The sequence below is a fragment of the Lemur catta genome, chromosome 10, assembly GCF_020740605.2.
Source record: "Lemur catta isolate mLemCat1 chromosome 10, mLemCat1.pri, whole genome shotgun sequence".
Classification (NCBI taxonomy): domain Eukaryota; kingdom Metazoa; phylum Chordata; class Mammalia; order Primates; family Lemuridae; genus Lemur; species Lemur catta.
The window spans coordinates 64,983,075-64,996,918 of record NC_059137.1 but is presented as its reverse complement, the minus strand read 5'-3'; the positions used below and the strand labels follow the sequence as shown (position 1 = coordinate 64,996,918).

General features: G+C 38.1%; 1 protein-coding gene across 2 annotated transcripts in view; it reads right to left on the bottom strand.

Moving 5' to 3' along the window:
- The window catches only part of PIP5K1B (phosphatidylinositol-4-phosphate 5-kinase type 1 beta), a 265,239-nt gene that overhangs the window by 92,591 nt on the left and 158,804 nt on the right, over window positions 1–13,844 (bottom strand). For both annotated transcript variants that reach the window (XM_045562400.1, XM_045562401.1), the window contains 2 exons: window positions 12,481–12,598; window positions 4,101–4,253 (listed from right to left, as the gene is read on the bottom strand). In XM_045562400.1, coding sequence (XP_045418356.1) covers window positions 4,101–4,253; window positions 12,481–12,598 — 271 coding nt within the window. The remainder of the gene's footprint in view (window positions 1–4,100; window positions 4,254–12,480; window positions 12,599–13,844) is intronic.

The following is a 13,844-nucleotide window of genomic DNA, read 5'->3' as shown; positions in this document are numbered from 1 at the left end:
AAAAACTTTACCATTCTAAACTCAGAGCAGTAAAAGTGACTGGATTGAAAATGGACACAGTGCTCCAAATTAGCTCCAATGAAAAACAGGCAAAGAATTGACGGGTGCCATGAGTGACTATTCCTCTACGTAGCTAAAGAGAAAATTGATTGCTGGAGTAGAAGGGATGAACATTTTAAAATTTTAATAGCTCCTGCAAACTGTCTTCCAAAATGGTAGATTAATTTACAACCACACGGTGTAAGATTACACATTTCCCATTATTCTTACCCATCCTGAATATTAGCAAACCTTAAAATCTTTGTAGGCATGATTGGTAAAAAATGAAAACTTGTTTTTAAAAATTTGAATACCACTGATTATTATAGAAACTTAATACTTTTCATGTATTTTTAGCCACTGCAAAGACAATTTTGTGTTACGATCCTTCACTCATTTTTCTATATGTTTTTGTCATTGTTGGTATTCTTGATATAGTCTGGAATTCAATATTTATCATTTCCTTCTTCTGTAGGGGCTAAATATTTTTCCCAGTATGTTGTCTTTTTTATTATTATAAAAATAAGGAATACATACCTATTTTTGTTCCACTTTAAAAGTAGGTAAGAAATTAACTTACTAAAGAGTATATGTATGATGAAATTTTCTCTGCTATCCCTGAATCTTCCCCCAATTCCCAACATTTGAGGAAACTACTGTTCTCATGTTCTTTATATCATTCCAGAAATATTCTATGTGCTTATATTAATTTTGTGTCTGGTATTTTTTGTTATATATTTTGTCTTTTGATGTAGTCACATTTATGAACTTGTTTCTTCTGGGTTTTTTTGCTTTTGGTTTAACAAAGTTTTTTATACCCCATAGTTATAAACTTCTATTTTCTTCCAAATTTTTTAATAGTTTTGGTCATCACATTTGGTCTTTACTCCATATGGAGTTAATTTTTTTTATGTGTGAAATATCTGAAATAGGGAATTTAGTTTTCTCTTAAACGGATGGCCATTTATTGAATAGTCTGACTTTTCCCAGTTGAGTGTAAGTTTCCCCTATGTCAATACAAGTTGACAAATACAAACAGGTCTATTTCTGGACACTTTATTTGACTCCATTGATCCATTTGTCCGGAACTGTACTAATACCATGTCTTTAACATTAGTCATAGCCTTATGGATTTTTGGTATTTGTTATAGCAGGTCCACCGTTTTTCCTCTCTTTCAAAAATATTTTGTCCATTCTTACAACCTTTCTGTTTGAGTGTTTATTTTTAAAAACATTCTTAAATGAAACTTGCTTTTTTGCCCAAATGAATCAGCTTTGTCAAGTCCTGAGAAAAATCTTTGACTGGAATTAGACTGGATTTATCAGTTGATTTGGGGGTAATTGAAATCTTTACTGAGTTCAGGAACAATCCATATCTCTTCATCATTTCAGATTTGTTCTATGTCTTTCAATGACATTTTGTAGTTTCCTTCATATTGGTCTTGTAACATTTGTTTTTATAGACTCCAGTATTTTAGAGTTTTTCTTGCCATTACAAAAATTATTTCTGAATTATTGTTCATATGTTACACTTACTATAATTTGTTTTCCCAATCAGAATTATAGTACTCATATATAATTTATTTATATTGTTATTTTTCTAATAATGTTTATTATAAATTATTGTCATCATGAATAGGACCTCTTTCTTTCCTTTATATTCTCCAGCTCTATATCTTCTATGTAATGGAACACAATGGACTTTGTAGATTTATCTCATATTCTGCAAATCTCCTGGACTCATGTTACCTCTAGAACTTACTTGTTTATTTTCTTGAAGTTTTATTCATTTTCAATTGTGTCATTTACAGAGAATACTGCTTATACTTTTCTTCTGTTTCCCTTTGTATTCAAAAGTCATTGCCAGAATTTCTAGCAAAGGCACTGACAAGTGCCATCGATGGAGGGACCCTTGTCTCTTCCTATATTTCCAGGGAAAAGGCTCTTGTTTTTCTCCATGAGATATTATGTGAACTCTTGGAGACTGATGAATGTACAATATGTGTGTGTTCATTTATTTACTTATTGTGTTAAAAAACTTCCCTGCCAATTTTTAGAATTTTAATCAGGTGAAGATGTTGGATTTTAAGGGCCTTAGTTTCTCCTCAATATCTGTTTGGAAAACCACATGATTTTCACATTTTTTCTTGTTAATAGGATGAATTATATTGTTTGTTATACTAGCTTACATGAGAGGGATAAAACTACTTGTTCAGCTAAATTTTAAAATGTTAGTTAATTTTAATTATATTTAAATAGCCACATATGGCTAATGGTTACCAGATTAGACAATACAGTTCTATAATAAAGAATATATGTAAGCTTAGAATTATAAAGCTTAAGATTCATTCATGCAGGTTATCAAAGAGCATGATGTCAATTTGATCCCAATTTTAGATTATTTTAAAATGTAAGTATGAACAGAATATATCTAAAAGCATATATACCAAATTTTAGTAATATGTATCTCTCTGGGAAAGAAATTATAGTTGGTTACATTTTTCTCTTTTGCTTTTCTTTTTTTTGTTTCCTGAGACAGGGTCTCACTCTGTCACCTGGGCTAGAGTACAGTGGCATCATCATAGCTCACTGTAACTTCAAATTCCTGAGCTCAAGTGATCCTCTTGCCTCAGCCTCCCAAGTAGCTAGGACTACAGGCGTGCACTGCCATGCCTGGCTAATTTTGCTATTTTTTTTTTTTTTTTTGTACAGATGGGGTCTTGCTCTTGCTCAGGCTGGTCCTGGCCTCAAGCAATCCTCCTGCCTCAGCCTCCCAAGGTGATAAGATTACATGCATGAGCCAACTCGCCCCGCCTTCTTTTGCTTTTCTATATTTTCCATTTTCTCTAAAGGAAAAGAAAATAACTTGTTCAAGATCAAAATCTTTCAAAATCTGCCTGCTGACCACTAAGATTTTTACTTAGATTTTAATTGCTATACTTGTATGTGAGATTAATTTACAGTATTTAATGCTATCTCTACAGATTTTGAAATTAAAATAATATCTTTACATACAAATGAGTTGTGTGATATCTCATCAATTTTATTTTTTTGAAACAAAGATGACAGTTATCACCTCTTATAGCAAGTGAATGGCAGAACTGGAGCTTCGGAAATCCAACAGCTTCACGTAGCCATTCCAATCACAGAAAATTATTCACCGTTATGAAAGCACAATGAAACCAGAGGTATGAAAATGATAGGACTACTTAGGAAAAGCGTTAATTTCTTTAAAAATTTGGCCTAAATGTGTAGTAAATCCATCTGGGTTAAGTTACTATTTCTTGAAAACATTACACAAAAGGTGATTATTTTCATGTTATCATATTTAACCTATGAAATCCTAAATTCTGAAGTGTGCTAGCTAAGAATAGCTAACACCGAATACATGTATGCATTAGTGCCGGGGTTGAAAATGCAGCCTCTGCAACCCTACCTCTGTGCAGCCCCAGCTCTGCAGCTGTCTAGCTGAATAACACTTGGCAAATTACTCAATTTTTCCTTGCTTAAATTATCTCATCTATAAAATGGTGATGACTGTAGTATCCAAGGTTGCTGTGAGGATTGAATGAGTTAATGAATGTAATACTCAAGATCATGCCTAACACATAGTAAGCAATCAGTGATGGTTAACTGTGCATATTATTACCAGGTACTGAGTGCAAAGACCTTTGCAACGCATCACTTCCTTTCCTCTTCCCTTATTCTATGTCATGTATCTTTCCTTTGTCACAACAAGTAGGTATTTCCCAGCTTTTCAAGGCTGAGGGAACTAAGGCTCAGCAGTTATGTTGCTTATACAGGTCACATAGTTAGTTGATGGCTGAGCTGGGATTTGGGCCCAGGATTGTGTGATTCAACAACTATGCTCTACCATTCAGTTCTAGTTGCCCTTTTAAAATCTATTTAATGAATGTCATAGCATCATCTAAATGCAAAATAAAGTTCACCAAACAGAAAGGAACATGCCAAAGAGGCATCAGAAAAAACATAGAAAAAAGAACTGTTGAGGAAAGTAATTAAACCTACAGTATTAGTTTTAATGATGTGCAGTTCCTTACCATGTAATAGCCTGGCAGTAGCTTCTGGAGGAACTCAGCTTCTTTATGCTGAACTGTTTTGATGATAAATTCGTCATCACTGGTCACAAAAAACAAAGATCCACTGGCTCCAGGGTTGGACAGCTCTATTAGAGGTTCACTGCAGATGGAATACTAAAAGAGTAAATAAATAAACATGTAAAAATATACTTGATGTATAGGATGCTTCCAAGGAGGGCAATCCCAGTATTACATGTCTTGGCCATTTTGAAGCAGGAAGTCCTCTCTATGAGCTTTCAAAGGAGGCTCTAAGTGTACTAAGAAGACTCTTTGTGAGATTTCTAAAGACTTAATTGGTCTGTTTGTCTTAATAATTCCATGATGGAAAACAGACATGCCCTCCCCACTTCCAGTATCATGGGATTGAATCATAAACAATCCCATCTGTTCAATGAGATAATTCAAACAGTAATGTTGACTAAGGTGCTTTGTTTCCAGTAAGTGCTCATAAAAATAACAATTGAAGATGTGATCCGCACTATGTATCTACCAATTCAACACCAACCCCTATTCTCTTTTCACTATTTATTTTCCCAGGAGATGTCATCCACTCATGGTTTCAGTAATACAGATGACTCTAACATCTGTATCTCCAGTCCAGATCTCTCTCTAGGGCTCCAGACCTGTTCACCAAACATTTTAATAGACATTTTTACTTGGTTATACAACAAACATTTCACATGCAACAAGTTCACAATCAAGGGCTATGGTTAGCCCATGTGGTAACCCTTTGTCGTAATTAGATGCATCCCTTTATCCTGGCAGATGCAGCTCTGGGGCAACATACAAGGTTGGTGAATGGAGGAAGGGCTGCATTCTAGTCTCCACTCCTTCCCCTCAGCCAGGTAGTAATGCTTGGGCAGTGCACACCCTGCACAACTGTACATGGTGACTCTAGATCATCTGTTCCTCTCCTCTGCCTTCCTCCACTTTTTCCTATCTTAAAGAATGGAAATATTATTCATCTTGTTCCCCATACCAGAATCCTGGGCATCATCCTTGACTCCTCACATTTCCTCACCTTTCCCATCCAGACTGTTGATTGATTCTGCCTGCCCCCCTTTCATGCCACCCCTTCTGCCAATACCCTAAGCTCAATGGTTTCATCATTTCACGCTTGGATTATTACAGTAAGCTCCTGGTCTCAACTGTCCACTCTCGTCCCCTCCAGTACATCACCAGGAAGCCAGGGACCTTTCTAAAATGCAAATCTGATCAGGCCCTTCTGTGCCTTCTCATCTCTCAGTGGCTCTTAACACAGCTTTCAAGGCCGTGAGTGACCTGGCCTCCTCCGCAGCCGTCTCTCTCATCGCTTCGCTCTATAAACTTTAGCTCTGGCCACACAGAGTGACTTCCCATGTTCTCGACATGCCACACACTCTCGAGTCCTGGGCTTTTGCATTTTCCTCTGCCTGAAACAATCTGCATTCTACTTTCACCTGTTTGACGACCACACCTTCCTGTACTCAATCAACATTTAAATGCTAGCTCCTGGGCATCTGCTGTGGCCCAGGCACGCGTGAAGCTTACATCCCGGTAGGAGGAAATGGACAGTAAACAAGTAAACAAATGATCCGTCAGACTGTGGTGAGTGCTGTGGAGAAAAATGAATGGCTGAGAGAGAGGCAGGGAGCGAGGGCGGTTGCTGAAGTCTGTGCTGGCTGGGAAGGCGCATGGGCGCAGAGGCTGAGGAGACAGGCAGCACGCCATGTGGCTGTCTAGGGGAAGGGGCATTTCAGGCAGGGGGAAGGGCAAATGCAAAGGCCTGAGCCCTGGGGGTTCAAGATGCAGCAAGGAGGCCAGGCGCTGGAGAAGGGGGTGGGGAGCACTGAGAGGGGTGAGGCTGGAAGGGTCAGGCGGGCAGACCACGCAGGTACTGCAGGCCAGCGCAAGGACTTTGGCCTTTTCTCTAAGGGAGCTAGAAAGCCACTGGAGGGTCTGGAGTGGACATCACTCTGTCTGTTGGGGACACAACCCAGTGTAGGCGGACAAGAGGAGGATGCAAGGAGCATAATTCAGAGGCTGTCACAACAGCGTTAGCCTTGTGTCTGCAGGGACAGCACTTGCTCTGGGAAACTCCTCCTGGCTCCGTGGGTCTAGATCAATTGCTTTCTGGCCCTGGATCTTCTCATCACAGGAGTCACCACAAAATCCTGCGACTGCCTATTGCCTTTTCCCGAGTTCCTTCTAAACTGCAAACTCTGTGTGGGGAGAAACTATGAGCATTTATACTCTGATACAGTCCCGGGACCTGTGCCTTGCACAGACATAGCAAGCGCTCGATGAATTTTTGTCAGATAAATGGCTGAAATCCACCAACAACCAAAGGGCCGTAATCTCACCAAAAATGCTAAAAACCAGCAGAGAGGTCAATTTTTGGTTGTTAAGGTCAGTGTTTATAAACAATAACTCACATGATTGACTACAGAAAAAGTGGGGGGCAGAAGAAAAGATAAGGAAATTAATGCAGGTGTGAGGTCAGGACCAGCCTGGCAAAAGCAGGGGTGTAAAGAACCCTATCTTTTTTCATTTTTTATTTTTCTATTTTTAAATTTTTAATTGACAAATAATAACTGTATACATTTATGGGGTACGATGTGATGTTTCAGTAATGTACACACTGTGGAATGATCAAGTCTGGCTAATTAAATATCATCACCTCACACACATTTCTTTGTAGTAAGAATATTTAAAATCCATTCTTTTTAGCAATTTAGAAGTATACATTATTATTAACTATAGTCACCTGGCTTTGCAATAGATCGCCAGAACTTATTCCCCCCTGCCCCTATCTAACAGACTTCGTATCCTTTCACCAACATTTCACCTTTCCTTGCCCACCCGCTCCCCGCTCAGCCTCTGGTAGTCACTGTGCCACTTGCTACTTCTGTGAGCTTGACGCCTTCCGATTCCACGTAAGTGAGATCATGCTGTATTGGTCTTTCTGCGCCTGGCTTATTTCACTTAACATGTCTTTGAGATTCATCCACGTTATCACAAATGACAGGATTTCTTTCTTTCTTAAGGCTGAATAATATTCCATTGTGTACTGTACCACATTAAAAAAAAATCTATTTATCTGTTGATGAGCACTTAGGTTGTTTCCATCTTTATTATCGTGAATAATTAATGCAATAAACATGGGAATGCACCTATCTCTTTGACATACTGATTTCAACTCCTTTGGATGTATACCCAGTAGTGGGATTGCTGGATCATGTGGTAGCTCTATTTTTAGTTTTCTGAGGAACCTCCATACTGTTTTCCAAAATGGTTGTACTAATTTACATTCCCACCAAAAATGTAAGAAGGTTGCCCTTTCTCCACTTCCTCACCAACACTTGCTATCTTTCAACTTTTTGATAATAGCCATTCTAACAGGTGTGAGGTGATAGCTCCTTGTGGCTTTAATTTGCATTTCCCTGATGATTAGTGATATTAAGCATTTTTTTCATTTGTCATTGACTATTTGTATGTCTTCTTTTGAGAAATGTCTATTCAGTTCGTTTGTCCATTTTTTAATAGGGTTATTGGTTGTTATTGAGTAGTTTGAGTTTCTTATATATTTTAGATATTAACCTCTCATCTGATGTATAATTTGCAATTATTTTCTCCCAATCTGTGGGTTGTTTCCTCACCCTGTTAATTGTTTGCTTTGCTGTGCAGAACCTTTTTAGTTTGATGCCATATCATTTGTCTATTCTTGTTTTTGTTGCCTGTGCTTTTGAGGTCATATCCAAGAACTCATTGCTCAGATCAACCTCATACAACTTTCCCCCTATGTTTTCTTCTAGTAGTTTTACAGGTTCTGGCCTTACATTTAAGTCTTTAATCCGTTTTGAGTTGATTCTTGTATATGATGTGAGATGAGGGTCCAGTTTTCTTCTTCTGCATGTGGGTAGCCAGGTTTCCCAGCACCATTTACTGAAGAAACTGTCCTTTCCCCACTGTGTGTTCTTGGCACCTTTGTTGAAAATCAATGGATGATAAATGGGTGGGTTTATTTCTGTGCTCTCTATCTTATTCCATTGGTTGTCAATGTGTCTGCTTTTATTGCAGTACCATGCTGTTTTGATTACTATAGCTTTGTAAAATAAAGAACTATGTCTTGAGGACGTAGGCATCTGAAAACACTAAGGTTGAAAACCTTCCAAACCATTTGTTCTAGGCTTGTGAATATTTAAGTCATAAAAAAATCTGAAAGGAGGGCGAGTAAGAGGAGAGGGAGAGGAGCGAGAGAGAAACTAGGAGGAATATGATTAAAAGACAGTTTCTAGATGCCACCTGTTATATTATCTTGCTTTTAGAAGAATTGTGGATAAAGGAAACAAAGTTTTCCAAGAAAAGAAAGCAACAAGTGTTTGCTGGCAAGTTCTATCTTTTACCTCCTCTTCTTTCTGCTAGCCTCTCTTCTTGAGGCTGTCTTGCTAAGCATCATTAGAGCCCAAGCCCTTATGCATGAGCTAAGGATAAGTCAGGGAAACAAAAATTGCTATCAGACTACAGACAGGATGCCATAAAAACTGAGAGGAAGCAGAGAGCTCTTGCCCAGCCACGTGTGCAGACAATGTGTCCACATGGAAGGGTCATTTATGGAAAGGGCATGAGATTTGTGCCAGTTGCTAGTTATATGACCCTGAGTAAGTTTAGTATCTTGGAGTCTTAGAAGCCTCATCTCTGAAATGAAGGTAATAATATCTACTTGAAAGTAGCTAAAAGTTTTTAAAGTGAATGTTTTTGAAAGCCCTGGCAAAGAGTGGCCATTTATTATTTCTGTAGTTATTTTTATAATCCATGATCAAATGCCGGTGAGAGAGGCACACAGGCTGCAATATACCCATTCCACGGGCAAGTAAGGAAGAGCTGGCACCGTCCTAGGACGCACTGAGGTTTTCAGCCTAGTGCCCGTGACAACAGGGTCGCCCAAACAGACACTAAGACATTCTCAGTGAAGCAAGAAAAAAGTTGGGTCTGTCACGTAATAATGAATTTGAGACCCTGGAAAATAAAGGTGTGGATCCCAAACTTAATAAAAAGTGAAGGCAGACCCCAGACTCTTTAAAAATTCTGATTATTTGTTCAATGGCATTTGAATTTCTGATACAGAACTTTCTTATAGGGAGGAGTAATTGTTGTGAAAGTACAAAAATAACAAAGGATGCAGAAATTAGAGGCTGCAAATAGAGAAATTAGGGCATGATCCAGGAAAAGCTGTCTAGAAAAAATGGATTCGGACCTGAACATCTGCTCCCAATTAAAGTCTCAAATTCTTCTATAAGAAGTGACATAATACAGAGACTATTTCATCGGTTACTAAATTATCAAATACTCCTTTATTATGTAATTTATAAATTAATACAAATGGAATAAAAATTGTTTTGAGTCACTTTAATACCCTACTGGGGGCTACTAAGCACAGCATCAATGTTCATAAACTGTGATGGTAACACTGAACAGGAACGTCACCGTTACTCTCTAGAATTCTACCGCTTCTCACTCTGCAACTCGGTTACCACGTTCTCTTCTAAGCAACCTTCTTTGAAATTCTGCCTTTTAAAAGCAAAGATGGGAACATTTTAATTAGTCATGATCCACAAGCCCCCGTGTGCGCTCCTGGGTTTTATGCACATTCCAGGCACTTGTCATATGTGCAAGCTGTTCAAATGCATTCATTTTCTCGCTTCTATTTCCTGCAGGGCCTCCCTGCTATACCCACTGCAAAGAAAGCAAAACACACCCCAGCTGGGCCCTGCTGACGCAAATGAACAATGTAAACTTGCGCCCTGTGGTGGAGATAATTTTACCTGCTGTTTCTCCCCGGGCTCCCCTCCCTGCCCTGTATAAAATATTCACTCTGCTCTTTTTCTTATTGGTGCAGGTGAGCCTGAAAGGGCTCATACAAATTGCACTGGATTTTTCAATACCTGGGCACATGGTAGTGAAGGAAAGAATCAATAGCCTGTTGCCCAGGCAGAGACGGGAGTGCTCCGGGCCCACCAAAAAGTAATTTCTTAACACCATCAAATACATAGTTGATCTTTATATTTCCTTAATTTCCTCTAATTTAGGAGCCTATTTATTTGAATTGTCCTATTAATGTTTAATAGGCCCTATCTATGAATGTTCCTGATCAAAACCTTCCTTTCCAGACATACTGGTCCACTCAAAGTCCTTCTGCGCATCTAATGTATTGACATTTCTGGTCCCACAGTCGGCAACATCACCTCCACCCCCAGCATCTGTCCCTTCTTTTCTACCAATTAAAATCCTTCGTAATTTCTAAGGCACAGCTAAAACCACATGCTGCTCATAAGAAGACCTCCTAATCATCACCTCAACAGAGGTAAAGACCCTTCCTCCCTCTGAAATTCTAGAGCATTTCATGTTTTGCCCAGTTTTTTTTATTTATTGCTTGGTAGTGTTGTATTTCTACATAAACAAATTGTTATTCCAATTTGATTCTAAGTTCTCTGAATGTCATGACTTGCAGTTTTTTTGAATCTCCCTATAGCTATTAGCAAATTTTTTAGATACAACAGGTGTTGAAAGTACTCAGTGATTGATTAATTTCCATTTTGGTAGGTACAGGGACCAAGACTTTTGCTGTGAGGAGCCAGCATCTTAGTCTCCCATACTCCTTTGTGACTACTCCAATCCCATTATAAAAACGATTTTTCCAGCTTAAAGAATCATTAGGAAACTTGCATAAGATGGGTGAGAAGTTGTTTGGAAAAGGGTCTTCTCCAAAGAAAGCAATTTTGTGAGGCCAGAACAAGTGAAAGAATGGACTTCCAGCATGTGGGGCAATGGGACATGGGAGGGCTAAAGACAGACACCCACGTTGTCACAGTGATTGGATCATGTCCTGAGATGCAAGTCTATTTCATCTCTTCGCTGGTAAGAAGTTCAAGGAAATTCAGAAGGTGCATACATTAAATTCTAATGTGCACCAGAAAATGAGAGATCAACCTTGTTTTCCATAATATAATATCAAAACCCCACTGGGTTCCCCAAACACATTTCCTAAATGATGGTGACCCTCACTAATTATAGAAGGGCCAGAAACCAAAGGATCTTCTCTCACACACAAACACACACACACAACAAATGTGCGTGCTTGTGTTCTTGAGTTGGTAGAGATGGGTAGAGGCACCTGGCATTTCAATTAAAGAGGGAGTGGGGAGAGATGAGAGAGAGAGAGAGAGAGACAAAGAGCACGAGCACATGCGTGAGCAATATGGACATGTATATTTAAGAGCAGCAAGAGGCCCAGGGACTTTCTACTTGATCCACACCGCTCTATGGAGAGTTATTCATGTGCCTTGGGGAACCAATTTTATCTCATCGAGCAGAAGTCATATGATTTTCTTAGGGACCAATTAAAGTATAGGATAGTTCGTGGATTTTCATCAGTATAGAACAGAATCAGATTTGAACTTAATTATTTACATCTTATACAAATTATAAGATGCATTTTAAATACTCTTTGTTACCAGTGACAAGTGTTGCTATGGTTCCTCTGAAAAGCGTTATCCCAGGGTCTGGCGAAAGTCTGATTAAGATCATTCAGAATGGGATGAACAATAAATATTTAATGGCATCCTTTCTATGGTTTCTTGAAAACCAATTTTGAAAAGCCCAAGGGTGTTAACGGTGATCAGAATATGAAATAAACCATTTTTTTGCTTGCAACAGAAAGGAAGTTCCTGGCTCTTTCAATAGGAATAAGGTAAAACTCTGAGGTCACATCAGACTACCTCACAAAAAGACTGTTGTGTTTGTACCTCCTATGTGCCAGAAGGAAGACGGAGAGAAAAGACAAATCTGAGGATAAAATATGCCCTTGTACCAAATAAAAATATGTTTAAAAAGAGCTTGCATGAAGAGATGTTGAGAACAAAATGATCCAGCTTCTTTAGAATGTTATTCAAATTTGTAGGTCAAGGTGAAATGGTTGTGGGCCAAGGCAGTTTTGAGATGAATGGTAAAATAAGGTAATTAAAATAGGGAGACTTTCAAATAGAATCTAATCAGCAAAATTCACAGGAGTATTTAGAACTAATTATAATATATCTGTTAGAATAATTATCTGAAGTAGCAACCGATATCATAGTTATTTAAATATCAATTACCATAGCAGATTTTATAGCTATCAGTTAAAAGCTGCAGAATCAAATCAAATTTCCTGAAGCTAAACTTATAATCATCCTAAAACTTGGAACTTTTACTATGCCCCAGAGCTTTATAAAATAAGAGACACAAGCCACTTGTCACTGTTGCTATGAGACAAATGTTTACATCACACATTTCTGTAGGAGGAAGGAAAATTATAGGTTCTTACCAAGTAATCATCAGGCTTGATACCAAAAAGTTCTCTGAAGTATCGGAATGCTAACGGAGCATATGTCTTAAATCTGAAGTCTGGGTAGTGATGTGCTGGGGTCAGATTGCTCCCTTCGCTGAAGTTAAAATATCGAAAAGAGAGAGAAAGAAAGAGAGAAAACATTAGCAAAGATAATTTTGATTTCGAATTCTGGCGTTAGTAGTCCTGGGCCAATTTTTCCCTCTAGAAAAATCACTCCCTGATAGTGGGTCTCTCAAAGCTCATGTCACAAAGGCCAATGGTCATCGGGTGAAAACAGAGGCTGACTTGGGGAGGATCACTCCATGTGGGCGGTCCCTGCCAGTCACAGTCTCCAGTCTGCAAATTCTTCATCCCCCTTTGCCTCTATCCTGGGAAAATCCACTCTGTCTTCCCCAGAGAAACCACATTGTAATGTTTTAGGTAATAAGACCCAGGGCTTCGTGTGCGGAGCAAGTTCAAAATGCATTTTGTTTTTGACCCTGAACTTTGGATATTTGATGAACATTTTTAACCAGGAATAAGGAAAATAATTCTTAAAATATCCTACCAATAGAGAGAACCATCACTGGGTAGGACCTCAATCTGAACTCTTTCTTATATTTATATTTTCCAAAAAAGAAACCTTAACTATTTAAAAAATTTTAAAACTTGATTTCCATTGCCAAATATATCATTATCTTTTTTCCCCCCTTTCTGGGTTCATTTTGAATAAATTTTATACAATATGTATGATATATAAAATAAATAAATAAACCAACGAATACCCACGAACCCAAAATGCTGCTTAAAAAAATAACACATTATCCATATAGTTGAATTCCCTTCTGTACTTTTTACTGATCATATTTAGAGATACCCACTGGCCTGAATATTGATATTTATTTATCAATCTCATCCTTTTTATTCTTTGACTCCATACTATGTTATATTTTTGCATGACCTCAGACAAAACACCTACTCATACTTAAATGTTTCAGTGTGAAAATCAGAACAGTGCAATAGAATTTTATGGAAAGGGTCAAGATCTCTTTGTACTACATTCTAGGTGGGACATCGAGGGCTCGTACAAATTTATCACGGTCTGTTCTTCATGGATAACACACAAATAAGACTGTGCCAATAAAAAAAGTAAGCACACAACAAATCACATACTTGGAATCTATTGCAATCTAAGTTTGTTGAGGTCAGATTTTTGCATCATTCCCTGGCACATTGCAGAGACACAATAAGTGTTTGCTGAATGAAAGAATGAGTTTTCAAGATAATATTACTACAGTAGAGCTGATTCTTATATGGCAATTATGTTCAAAAATCAATACATAAGGCAAAAATTCAGCAGA